General features: G+C 40.0%; 1 protein-coding gene across 29 annotated transcripts in view; it reads right to left on the bottom strand.

Moving 5' to 3' along the window:
* Rims2 (regulating synaptic membrane exocytosis 2) overlaps positions 1–14,454 on the bottom strand; it is a 540,571-nt gene that overhangs the window by 55,067 nt on the left and 471,050 nt on the right. For 7 of the 29 annotated variants that reach the window (XM_052160857.1, XM_052160860.1, XM_052160859.1 and 4 more), the window contains one exon: positions 13,810–14,051. The exons of the other annotated variants lie outside the window; for them this stretch is intronic. In XM_052160857.1, coding sequence (XP_052016817.1) covers positions 13,810–14,051 — 242 coding nt within the window. The remainder of the gene's footprint in view (positions 1–13,809; positions 14,052–14,454) is intronic. 29 annotated transcript variants of the gene reach the window in all.

Here is a 14,454-nt window from a genome sequence, read left to right as displayed (position 1 = left end):
CTTGCTACAAACACAGTCATTTGGATGTACATATGCATAATTAAAATAATTATTTTTTTAAGAAAAAAGACTTATTTACATAGAAGAATCTGAGATGTATCATTTTCCCAATGGTTTTAATACCATAATGACAACATTCCCTTAAATAGAACTAACTTGAAAAGAAAAAAATGTTCGTGGGTATTATAATAACACAGATTTTTTTCTGTTAGTCTTGTATACTTGGCCCACTGCTGTGCCGGCCACCACCTTGAGTTTGCTTTAATAACAGAACTTTTAATGGACTCAGGAGTAAAGTCTGACTGTGCTTTAGGGGACATGATAAAGAACCGCAGCAGAAATCTTGTTTGGCAGCCAAGATTGAGGATCTTTTAAAGACGGACTTACATTGTTGGTCATGGAACCTAACTGTAAGATCTAATTCTCTTATACCCTATGATGATAAAATAATTTCTTATAATGCAGTGCCAGTCATAAAGAAGGCTTTCTGCCTATTTCTTTCACTGTCTTTTCTAAAAGGCACGTGCTGTAATGAACATTGAGGCTAGGTAGGGATTTTATCTGAATTGACTCCACAAGCCCATATAATGAAGGCTTCATTGCCAGACTGTGGCAACCCTGCAGATGGGGAATCCTTGAGATGAGGCTAATCCAAGGAGGCTCAGGCGCTTCCCCAGATAGTCTAAGGGACACTAAACCCAGGGCACACATCACTAAGAAGTCATTTTATGAATGTGAGTTTGGAAATCATAACTTTTTCTCTCAATATTTTAGCATGGCTTAACCTCCCCCCATTGTCCCACTATCTGTACACGAAATTCCACTCTTTTCTTTAACTCCTGGTGTCAACCAGAGAGCAGATTTGTCTAAGGCAAGCGTTAGGAGACGCTGCTCTCCTTCACAGGCCGGCCTTCCGTGTTCAGCTCACCCCATGCCACCCCTCTCCCAGGGAACCACTTCAGTGGGAGGACTGAAATGCCATGCCTTGCTTGTGATCAGTGTGGCCGCTGCTCCTGTCACTTTGTTAACATTAACATTTTCTCTTCTTATGCCTTTAAAAATACTGATAGCCAAAAATAGGTCTTAGATTGGCTAAAAGACCCAGTGTCATATTCATTTATTAAATACTGCAGTGACCTTAAAAAAGCAATAAACTACTGGTTTTAAAACTAAAAAAAAAAAAAACCAAATTCACAGATAATATAGAATAGATATAAAAGCATATTTTTGCTTTCTTATTTGGCATTAAGACTTACATAATGACAATTTGGGTTTGAGAAATTTTAAAAAATGTTTTTTTTTCTTACCTCTCCCCTTTAAAGTCACAGTAACCTATTATGGAGTAGTAGAAAATGAATGTAATTTTTAATTTTTGGTTTTTGTCTTTGGCAATCAGTTACAACAGTACTGAAAGTATCTGTCAGACCCAGACACTAGCCCCTTCTAATTTTAAGCCTGCTTGTATAGACATTGTTAGGATTCTTTATCTTCCTTCAAGCTAGAAATAAGTCCAAAGAGAATGCATTTTAGAGACATTATTTTAGAAAATCATTTGTGTTCAGTTGGTAAGTTATATAATTAGTTTTTATAGTAAAAAAAATGAGGTATACAAAGCCTAAAGATATACGAATATAGATTACTTCTATGAGTTAATCAACTATAATACACTAACTATGATTTATTATTATGATCAACAACACACTTTCTTATCTGCATCTAAATCATATAACTACATATTTTTAAAAAAATCTAGGATTACTTTCCTCAGTGGAAAGAATATTATAAGCACACTTGCTTATCCTCATCCTCAGGGCCTTACAACCAGCAAACACAGCGACCTGTACTTCCTATTTACAGTAGTGTATAAAAACTGCACTGGCAGGTTTCTTTTATTATTATAAAAATATCAGGCAACTCTATATCTAAGTGTGCCCTCCCCCAACCTTTTTGAGAAGGAATTTCAAAACTCTGCTAGCCACTGCTTCCAGTCTAGGGTGGAGCATTCAGACCAAGGTGAAGCCTATTGTTCTCCAAGGATAACTGCTTCCTGAGAGACACTAGCTGCCACCTGACAGCAGCCTCCTGCGGAGCAAGCAGAACCAGTTCTGCAGACCTGTTTCCAGCCTCTGTTTCCAGCTTTTGGGGGGAGGGGTCTTGCCATACACACACACACACACACACACACACACACACACACACACACACACACCTCCATTAAACTTTGAGCCTTGAGCAGGAAATCTTGTCTTAGTTCCATGTTTCTCTTGCCATCCAGTTCCCTATCCCCAGCTTTCCTTCCAGGGAACCTGGTTTGAATGTAGCCGCAGGTAGCTACATCTAAGTATCCAATGTACAGTTTTTTATGTTTGCCTACATGAGTAACTTTGAAAAGATAATGTTTAGCCATTTACATATCCTTTTAATAATTTCTTAAGAAAAATTTTAGGTAGCATTTCTTGATTGACATGTAAAAGCTAGAAACTGGTTATTATCTTATGAGATTGAACAACAGTAATGTCAGCTTAGCTCTGAAAAAAAGTAGACATTACATAGAAGATACACGCATTAACAGTCATAATGTGTGTGTTTGTATTTTTCAATTGCTGTAACAAAACACCATTACTAAGGCAAGCTATAAAAGAAAGCATTTAACTGGGGTTCCTTCAAGAGGAGGAAAATCTATGACGGTACTGGTGGGAGGCATGGCAGCAGGCATGGCGCTGGACCAGTACCTGAGAGACTCATCTGAGCCGCAAAAACAAAGCAGGAGAGTGCTAACTGGCAATGTTTGAGCTTTTGAAACCTCAGAGCGACACACCTCCACCAAGGCCACACCTTGCAATCCTTCCCAAACAGTTCCCCTAAGCGGGAAGCAGCACTCATATCTGTGGGCCTAGGGGCGCCATCTTCATTTCAGCCACCATGACATGCTTCCTCTTGATTAGCCCTGTCACAGACTACAGGTAAACTTCACAAGAAACTTCCCTACTTTGAAACATTATTAATGTTACTATGTGATTGTGAAAAAGTCTCCTTTTCTATTTGCTTGGGTTTTTTGTTGTTGTTGTTTTTGTTGTTGTTGTTGTTTTTGCTTCAGTTTTAGAAACACAGAGTGTCCTTACCATTAGCTTTATTAAGCCAAGGAAAATAATTCAAGCATTAAAAATGTAGCTAACTCATGTAGCAGCAGAGACAACATGTTGTTAATATTAATAAATCACACTGAAACACATTAACGCATAGAAGCAAACCACATTCATACCTCTGCTGGCTTTCCATACTGAAGACATGTGTTGAGTGCATTGCTTTCCTACAAATGTCAGTCAAATAAGCATCAGGTTAAGATAGATGAAAGTTTTAGAGTTTGCGGATGGCAAATGAAGAACACTGCTGGAAACTGTTGATGTGTTCTGTTTGAACCGCCACTGTCTATTGACTCATTTGACTCCTGAACTTGCTGCCTATTGGCCCATTATTTTGCCTTGCATGGCCCCTCCCTCTACCACATCTTGCTTCTGGAAGTCAACTCTGACCCTACGCCTGCGACCTCTTTCCCATCCCTCTCTTCTGACTCGTTTTGCATTTCTGTCAGTTGCCTACTATGCAGGCATCTTTGAAAGTCCTTGAACTCTACTGAGGCCTCTAAAGTCTTTGAAGCCATTCTGCATATTTATACACATATAGATATATTTACTAGTAGATATGTGATGTGAGTTAATATTAGTAATTAAGATTGGAATAAAAGAACCTGTGTTTACCTAGGAGGGCTATCAAGGGAAGCAGCAGACAATTTAGAAAATTTTTGCCAATGAAACCACTATATCTTGTAAATCTGTGGTTATTCAATACATTCTGACATTATGGAAAGACTCATAAATGTTTATTTTTGTGTCTCAAATAGCAGTCTTAGAATAAGATTTAAGTTCAAAAGTATATAAAATTTCTGTAGAGAACAGAAATACTGAGAAATCCATGTGGGGAACCATATAGCTCATATTCAATCACTAATACATCATTTTTCTTCAAAAAGAAAAGATACTGTCTAATACTTACATATGTCTTCTTCATTATGCAAAAGCTTATTCTTTAGAATTGTAGCTATATACATATATACATAGATACAAATATAGTACTAACCTAGCTCTATCTATCTACCTATCTATCTATTATCTATGTGCAATAGGATTAAAGTCTGAAAGAATTAAGAATTTAATCATATTCATTTTCCTTAAAGCTTAACCAGTATTTAAACCAGGCCTGGGAAATATGATGATGTTGATAGTAGTGGTCATGATAGTCGTATATTGCTAGGACTATGTCCAATCAGAGAAGATGTCTATATTGTTCCTGAGTCAGCATGCTATGATAAACAGAAGAGAAATGCTTAAAGAGTGTAGCCATTACTTAATTTTCATGGAGTTAGTATGTAACTAGGAAAGGAAGTCAGACTGAATACTTGAATGTGCACTTATGCGTATAATTATATAGAATGGTATTTTTTCATTGTTTATGAACTTGAGAGATTTGTTTTTAAGGAGAGATACTTTAAGTTGTTTAATATAATTTCATTATATTTATGAAGAAAAATTTCCAAGTGAAATGAATCAAACAAATATTATATTTGAAATCAAGTCTTACACACAATCTTTGTGTTAAGTCTGTTTTAGCATGCTAAAGTGGAATTTTTTTCAGACTAGCGTTTTCGTAAGATATTTCCCAACTGGGAACAAGGAAGAGCAGCTCAATCTGCTGGAGTCGGAACTCTCGCAGCCCTCTTCCTTTAGTCCCAGAAACAGAAATTATTGCCGCAAGTAATAGAAAACAAAAACAAACAAACATACAAACAACAAACCAGGAGGGAACAGGGACAGAGACACTTCCAGCGTCAGGCAGCCCCGAATGGAGAGACAGGAAGTCTCTTCAGCACCATATTTCATTTGGAAAGGAGGTTTTGGCTGAAAGGTGTTAAAGTAAATACCTGTCTGTCCTCTGTAGACACCGCCTCTTGGAGGTCCTCTGTGGAGCCCTTTGCTTTTCCTTGGACCTTTGTAGGATCACCAAAGCTTGGACCTTTGTAGGATCACCTAAGCTTAGACCTTTGTAGGATCACCTAAGCTTGGACCTTTGTAGGGTCACCTACGCTTGGACCTTTGTAGGATCACCAAAGCTTGGACCTTTGTAGGATCACCTACGCTTGGACCTTTGTAGGATCACCTACGCTTGGACCTTTGTAGGATCACCTAAGCTTGGACCTTTGTAGGATCACCAAAGCTTGGACCTTTGTAGGATCACCAAAGCTTGGACCTTTGTAGGATCACCAAAGCTTGGACCTTTGTAGGATCACCAAAGCTTGGACCTTTGTAGGATCACCAAAGCTTGGACCTTTGTAGGGTCACCAAAGCTTGGACCTTTGTAGGATCACCAAAGCTTGGACCTTTGTAGGGTCACCAAAGCTTGGACCTTTGTAGGGTCACCTAAGCTTGGACCTTTGTAGGATCACCTAAGCTTGGACCTTTGTAGGATCACCAAAGCTTGGACCTTTGTAGGATCACCAAAGCTTGGACCTTTGTAGGGTCACCAAAGCTTGGACCTTTGTAGGATCACCAAAGCTTGGACCTTTGTAGGATCACCAAAGCTTGGACCTTTGTAGGATCACCTAAGCTTGGACCTTTGTAGGATCACCAAAGCTTGGACCTTTGTAGGATCACCAAAGCTTGGACCTTTGTAGGATCACCAAAGCTTGGACCTTTGTAGGATCACCTAAGCTTGGACCTTTGTAGGATCACCTAAGCTTGGACCTTTGTAGGATCACCTAAGTTTGGACCTTTGTAGGATCACCTACGCTTGGACCTTTGTAGGATCAGCAAAGCTTGGACCTTTGTAGGATCACCTAAGCTTGGACCTTTGTAGGATCACCAAAGCTTGGATCTTTGTAGGATCACCAAAGCTTGGACCTTTGTAGGGTCACCTAAGCTTGGACCTTTGTAGGATCACCTAAGCTTGGATCTTTGTAGGATCACCAAAGCTTGGACCTTTGTAGGGTCACCTAAGCTTGGACCTTTGTAGGATCACCTAAGCTTGGACCTTTGTAGGATCACCTAAGCTTGGACCTTTGTAGGATCACCTACGCTTGGACCTTTGTAGGATCACCTACGCTTGGACCTTTGTAGGATCACCTAAGCTTGGACCTTTGTAGGATCACCTAAGCTTGGACCTTTGTAGGATCACCTACGCTTGTACCTTTGTAGGATCACCAAAGCTTGTACCTTTGTAGGGTCACCTAAGCTTGGACCTTTGTAGGATCACCAAAGCTTGGACCTTTGTAGGATCACCAAAGCTTGGACCTTTGTAGGATCACCAAAGCTTGGACCTTTGTAGGATCACCAAAGCTTGTACCTTTGTAGGGTCACCTAAGCTTGGACCTTTGTAGGATCACCAAAGCTTGGACCTTTGTAGGATCACCAAAGCTTGGACCTTTGTAGGATCACCTAAGCTTGGACCTTTGTAGGATCACCAAAGCTTGGACCTTTGTAGGATCACCTAAGCTTGGACCTTTGTAGGATCACCAAAGCTTGGACCTTTGTAGGATCACCAAAGCTTGGACCTTTGTAGGGTCACCAAAGCTTGGACCTTTGTAGGGTCACCTACGCTTGGACCTTTGTAGGATCACCTACGCTTGGACCTTTGTAGGATCACCAAAGCTTGGACCTTTGTAGGGTCACCTAAGCTGGACCTTTGTAGGATCACCAAAGCTTGGACCTTTGTAGGATCACCTACACTTGGACCTTTGTAGGATCACCTACGCTTGGACCTTTGTAGGATTACCAAAGCTTGGACCTTTGTAGGATCACCAAAGCTTGGACCTTTGTAGGGTCACCAAAGCTTGGACCTTTGTAGGGTCACCAAAGCTTGGACCTTTGTAGGGTCACCTAAGCTTGGACCTTTGTAGGATCACCTAAGCTTGGACCTTTGTAGGGTCACCTAAGCTTGGACCTTTGTAGGATCACCTAAGCTTGGACCTTTGTAGGATCACCAAAGCTTGGACCTTTGTAGGATCACCTAAGCTTGGACCTTTGTAGGATCACCAAAGCTTGGACCTTTGTAGGATCACCAAAGCTTGGACCTTTGTAGGATCACCAAAGCTTGGACCTTTGTAGGGTCACCAAAGCTTGGACCTTTGTAGGGTCACCTAAGCTTGGACCTTTGTAGGATCACCAAAGCTTGGACCTTTGTAGGATTACCAAAGCTTGGACCTTTGTAGGATCACCAAAGCTTGGACCTTTGTAGGGTCACCAAAGCTTGGACCTTTGTAGGGTCACCAAAGCTTGGACCTTTGTAGGGTCACCTAAGCTTGGACCTTTGTAGGATCACCTAAGCTTGGACCTTTGTAGGGTCACCTAAGCTTGGACCTTTGTAGGATCACCTAAGCTTGGACCTTTGTAGGATCACCAAAGCTTGGACCTTTGTAGGATCACCAAAGCTTGGACCTTTGTAGGGTCACCAAAGCGTGGACCTTTGTAGGGTCACCTAAGCTTGGACCTTTGTAGGATCACCTAAGCTTGGACCTTTGTAGGATCACCAAAGCTTGGACCTTTGTAGGATCACCAAAGCTTGGACCTTTGTAGGATCACCTAAGCTTGGACCTTTGTAGGGTCACCTACGCTTGGACCTTTGTAGGGTCACCTATGCTTGGACCTTTGTAGGATCACCTAAGCTTGGACCTTTGTAGGGTCACCTAAGCTTGGACCTTTGTAGGGTCACCCAAGCTTGGACCTTTGTAGGGTCACCTACGCTTGGACCTTTGTAGGATCACCAAAGCTTGGACCTTTGTAGGATCACCAAAGCTTGGACCTTTGTAGGATCACCTACGCTTGGACCTTTGTAGGGTCACCTAAGCTTGGACCTTTGTAGGGTCACCTAAGCTGGACCTTTGTAGGATCACCAAAGCTTGGACCTTTGTAGGATCACCTACACTTGGACCTTTGTAGGATCACCTACGCTTGGACCTTTGTAGGATCACCTACGTTTGGACCTTTGTAGGATCACCAAAGCTTGGACCTTTGTAGGATCACCAAAGCTTGGACCTTTGTAGGATCACCTATGCTTGGACCTTTGTAGGATCACCAAAGCTTGGACCTTTGTAGGATCACCTACGCTTGGACCTTTGTAGGGTCACCAAAGCTTGGACCTTTGTAGGATCACCAAAGCTTGGACCTTTGTAGGATCACCTAAGCTTGGACCTTTGTAGGGTCACCTAAGCTTGGACCTTTGTAGGGTCACCTACGCTTGAACCTTTGTAGGATCACCAAATCTTGGACCTTTGTAGGATCACCAAAGCTTGGACCTTTGTAGGGTCACCAAAGCTTGGACCTTTGTAGGGTCACCAAAGCTTGGACCTTTGTAGGATCACCAAAGCTTGGACCTTTGTAGGATCACCTAAGCTTGGACCTTTGCAGGGTCACCTAAGCTTGGACCTTTGTAGGGTCACCAAAGCTTGGACCTTTGTAGGATCACCTATGCTTGGACCTTTGTAGGATCACCTACGCTTGGACCTTTGTAGGATCACCTAAGCTTGGACCTTTGTAGGATCACCAAAGCTTGGACCTTTGTAGGATCACCAAAGCTTGGACCTTTGTAGGATCACCAAAGCTTGGACCTTTGTAGGATCACCAAAGCTTGGACCTTTGTAGGATCACCTAAGCTTGGACCTTTGTAGGATCACCAAAGCTTGGACCTTTGTAGGATCACCTAAGCTTGGACCTTTGTAGGATCACCTAAGCTTGGACCTTTGTAGGATCACCAAAGCTTGGACCTTTGTAGGATCACCAAAGCTTGGACCTTTGTAGGATCACCAAAGCTTGGACCTTTGTAGGATCACCTAAGCTTGGACCTTTGTAGGGTCACCAAAGCTTGGACCTTTGTAGGATCACCTAAGCTTGGACCTTTGTAGGATCACCTAAGCTTGGACCTTTGTAGGATCACCTAAGCTTGGACCTTTGTAGGATCACCTAAGCTTGGACCTTTGTAGGGTCACCTAAGCTTGGACCTTTGTAGGGTCACCAAAGCTTGGACCTTTGTAGGATCACCTAAGCTTGGCACTATACTGTCACTTTCTTTACCACAATGATTCTCCATCTCAGCTCAGACTTCCTTACTATATTTTGATTCTTCTAAGAAAGTATAAAGCTGCCAGTAAAAAGAAATGAGTTTTGCATATATCAGACAACACAAACAAAAACAAAGTTAATCGTAGGATTAAAAACATCCATTTAAGAAAATTCAGTTTCTTCCTAACTCAAATGCAAAGAAAAGCAAGCTAGATGCTACTTTGCCAATGTTTTAATTTTTAACACATATCTTGATTAAACTACAATTGGTTGCCTGTTCCCTCATAGCAGATACAGCATACAAATTGAAATCCAAAAGTTATTTGGCTTTGGTGATAGAAAGATGGTTAGTATCCCCTGTAATGAGCTCTTGAAGGCAAGCTTTGGAATGTTGACTAATTACACTTTGTTAGAGAATGTCTATGCCATTGGAACATGCATATCAAAGAGGACCTGAGTGCACACATATCAAATTGGTTCTTAAAATACTAGATTGCAGGGTTTGAACTGAGCCATTCTAATTGGTATGAGGTGGAATCTCAGGGTTGTTTTGATTTGCATTTTCCTGATGGCTAAGGATGTTGAACATTTCTTTAGGTGCTTCTCAGCCATTCCATATTCCTCAGTTGAGAATTCTTTGTTTAGCTTTGTACTCAATTTTTAATAGGGTTATTTGGTTCTGTGGACTTTATCTTCTTGAGTTCTTTGTATATATTGGATATTAGCCCTCTATTGGATGTATGGTTGGTAAAGATCTTTTCCAAATCTTTCGGTTGTCATTTTGTCCTAAGCTCGGAATACCCAAGATACAATTCACAGATGGCCTTGACCTCAAAACTGCATTTCTACAGATAGCCAGATATTCAGAAAACCTCAAGCACTTAGTTCCAACAAAATTAAGAGATTCCTTTTCTTTATATGTGTTTCTTGGATCAAAAATATGCTCTTTATTTTACTTATTTACACTTACTAGGCAACTACTGAATATTTCCATGAACAGTTGCTTTTGGCTATTTATACCTTAAATTTGTAACCAATTAAATTAAGTAAAGGCTATAAAGTTCTACCCAGAGGAATTTTTACTTTGAAAGGAAGTTTTCCCTCTGCTGATATGAAAAGAACTAATTACAAAGCACACAGCTGATGGTAAGGCGTCACATCAGGACTAACTCTGGAGTCAGGTCTGTGTTCCACGAAGCTAGGATGTGTGAAATCGTATGATGATTTAGAAACTGAAGGATGCAAAAAGTACACAACAAATCATTGCTATGATTAATCATATATTTTAATAACTAGAAATATGCTAGGAAAATTCTAAAAGTAACAGGATGTGTTCTTTAGTAAAAATACATGTAAATTGTGAAAGTTGACTTTCATTTCTTCTTGCATCGCCACCAAGAAAGTATATAAGATATAGAGACTTAAAAACTGAATTATAGTATGTATTTTGAATCTCTTATCTTTTCTATCCTCCTTTACTATTAATATTAATAGCAGTAGTCAAAATGACTCCCCCATGTTGGTATATATGTTGGTACCTACGTTCTACCTCATTGAGTCTGAAATTTGCTACATTAATTGCAAAAATGTCTTTTTTCAGAGGTTATAGAAAGTATCTATGTAAAAATACAGATAAGAATCTTAGTACCCAAGTGATTCAATTAGAATTTGAACCCAAGTGATTCGATTTGTGACAGGAAAACAAATAAAATGATACATGAATTCTCTAGCAAATGAATAACTTAAAACCTGCATGTATAGAAAGGGAAAATATAAGACAAGACAATTTGCATCTGCAGGCATAAAGGACATTTCCTTAACAATAACTTTTTAGACTTGTTTGTTTTGATTTTTCAAGACTGGGTTTCTCTGTGTAGCTCTGGCTGTCATGGAACTCACTCTGTAGACCAGGCCGGCCTCCTGAGTGGAGGTGTGAGCCACCACCAACCAGTCAGCTTTAGAGAGTTTAGTCTCTGTATAAGCAGTAACAATAAGACACTACTAGATGACATGGTGGTGATGAGGAAACATTTGATGGACATTAATCCACCCAGCTTAGAAGAAAGAGGGACTTTCTTTGGGGAGTGTAGCCACTACTAGGTAATCCATGATCCAGTGGAGAGTCACACACCCATGAATACATGGGCAATACTAACTGGACTCAGTTACTTATTAGGAAAAGACGATAAGTTTAAAAGAGAACCTGTTTTACACACACACACACACACACACACACACACACGTGCCCGTGCAGCTATGTATATTACAAATTCTTTTAGCATTTCTGTAGTTGAACATAGATGATCTAAATTCTGTTGTTACTAGGTCAAAACTACCAAGTTGGTGCTTGGTAGTTTAGGAATAGTTGCCAATTTTAAACATGATAAAAGTCTTTAGTATAGTACTTTAGTATAGTACTTTAGTATAGTACTTATGAATAATTAATGGAAACAATGACAAAAAGGCCTTAGGTTCTGTGCTCTAATACATAGAAAAAGGCTACGTAGCAGGGAACATTGAAAAAATTTAAGTTCATCAACATTACAGTATTTGTAAAGATAAAACTCTATGACTATGCATAGAAAGCACATCTTCTCTGGCAACCTCCGTCTGAACCCAACCCTAAAATCCAACCCTCTAACGAGTATTGCCTCACTTCACTGCTCCTATCTATTAAGCAGTCTATTACCTAGTCTGAACTTTGTAACTCTCATTCCGTCAAGAAGTAGATGGGCCTAGGTGACATGATTGGGATATCTGCACTGGGGACTCCCACAGATATCAGTTCAAGGTATTCTGAATCAGACTCACTCCTCTTTGTCCCTCCTCACACACTTCTCTTCTGTGCAAAATATGTGTCAAGAGTATGGAGATCTACCAATGGATGCAGACAAAGACTCGGGGGCAGCTCTGAGCCACCTCCTTATTTCCTCACATCTACAGTGGTCCGTGTGTGAGCGTTCTGCCACCGACATAGACTCTGGGAGCAACATAGGACATATTTGTTTCTGACTAGGTTTGAAACATGAGAGAATAAATGACTTTTGCTTGTCTTCGTGCTTGATGCATCTGATACACAAGTTCTCAATATTGGCCAAAGATTTCATTAAGTAAAATTTATTATATAGGTTAATACTAGATACTATCTAAGTTTTAGTCTTATTTTTCACTTTAATAAAAAAATAAGTGTTTTTTTTTTTTACTGACACAAAATTTCATCTTAATTGAATGTGATATTTCAAAAAGTGTATGCAGTGCTTACTGTTCCAGAGTTAAGCGCCATAGCATCTTCATTCCTTAATGCCTTTTCTCGAGCCTGTTTGGAATGCCCAGCACACAGCTGTCCTGGTTTTCTGCAGTACAAGGACTGCTTTGCTTCTGATCTAATGCAGCTTAATAGGCAGAGGTCTGCTTTTCTTCACCAATTAAACATAGACTATTTTAGAGCAACTTCAAATTTACAGATGTTTGCACATTTTAAATAAGGAATCGCAATAAAGTTTTAATTGCTAAAAAGTACAAAGACATCTGTCAATCAAAATCCCAACATCAGTTATGCCAAGAAAACATTAAATTATGTGTATTAATTATTTTTGAAATAATTTAAAGGTAATCTGTGCATCTATGAACTAAAATTATGTTTCTATATAAACATTAAAAATAGCATTTTAAAACACCAAAAATTTCAATAAAAAATCTACATCAATATAGAGTGTTGTAGCAGAATTCAAAGAATATTCTCAAATAACTATTCCAATATGGTTTGAAAAGTATGATTGTGAAACTAAGATTAGCCAGGACCACGAGCAACATAAGCTTAAATTATTTTGTGTTGTAGCTATAAACTCAGATTTCCAATAAAAACCCCTAGCATCCAAACAGAAATTAGATTTAATCCAGTTGCCTATAATTTATTTTGCTATAAAAGAACACCATATTACATGCCTTTGTTTAAGTAGAAGATATGCTATTATTTTCAAGATACCAGGGTTCTAATGTTTAATTAGCAACATCTATTTGAAAAAAAGACATTGCTTTGACTCACAAATTTCTTAATTGCTACCAGTGGCTTTTCTGAGTAGGAGTGTTGTACATAATTTATTTTTGCTGATGTAATTAGAAACCGAATTTTAAAGTAGCAAAGCCTTGAATATCTTCACTGTCAGCAGAAAAAAACCCTTTCGGTCCCAGCAGCTGAAGAATACTGGTGTTTGAAGTTTTCTGGAGGAAATGAAGACTCAGTGAGGAAATTGATAGTACTGGTGAATGTTGCTTACACGCTGAAAAGAAACTTAGGTCGTCAGCAATAAACACAAAATATGAGGTGTCATCTCCATTGCAAATTGCTATGGATGGAAATTAATGTGGTAAGTTTCCCAGTGAGGAACCTAGAGGAAAGCAAAGCCTGCAGATCAAAGCTGCCTCCCAGGCATTAGCAGTGTCAGTTAGTGGCCAGGGCTTCTCCCCGGGGAGCAGAGACACACATTTCCAACGGTGGCCAAAGTTCACTTTGAAGCAGGGTTTTTGATCGCTGAAAAAAAAAATCACTGTTTCATTTCAAAGGGATGAACTAGTCTAAAACTGTCCTTTTCCTCTGGACGATGTCACCATCCACACACTACTGTGATAAAATGACATGAAAAAAACGCGTATTGTAACAACAACTCAAATAAGAAGTCAAGAGTAACAAAAAAAGTCCTACCGGTTTGGCTGAGTTGAGAGGCACTGCGACTTTTCCGTGAGAGACCAACAATAGCTACCATTTTGGCCCCAATGCTAGATCGCCGCTTCTTGCCACAGGTACCCAGCGCGCCCACTGCAGTGTCGGACTGGCTGCCATCATTCTTGTCCAGCGAGCACATGTCTCCACTGATGCTGGTGCTTTTGGTAATGCTCTTCCCTGACACGCCCATCTGTCTGTTTTGCATTTTGGATGTAAAGACACTGTCAGCCGGTGGAGCATTACAAATGAAGATGAGGGGCAAGGGAAAAGACAGAAGAGGTAGTTTAGATGAAGTATCAGGAATACAACAATCAAATTTTATCATTATTGGAATGCATTTTTAGGATTTAAAGTTTTTCAAGTAGTATACTCTCAAATATGTTTTATTCCCTATCCAGACAACTGTAACACATAAGGCAGCTCTCCAAAGAGCCAGACTGGGCAGGCATGGTGGTACCCACTTCTAGTCCTAGCACCATGGAGTCAGGAGGCTAGTGCGTTCTAGGCTAGCCTCAAGGTCAGTACACAGTATACTGGCAGACTCACAATTTCTACTCTTGGGGCATGGATGAAGAGTCAGGGGCTTACTTACGAGTGGGCCTTGCAGCAAGGCCACACGTGCTT

Source organism: Apodemus sylvaticus, chromosome 17 (genome assembly GCF_947179515.1).
Source record: "Apodemus sylvaticus chromosome 17, mApoSyl1.1, whole genome shotgun sequence".
NCBI classification, from domain to species: Eukaryota; Metazoa; Chordata; class Mammalia; order Rodentia; family Muridae; genus Apodemus; species Apodemus sylvaticus.
The sequence above is the reverse complement of the archived record's forward strand: the minus strand, read 5'-3'. Positions and strand labels throughout refer to the sequence as shown.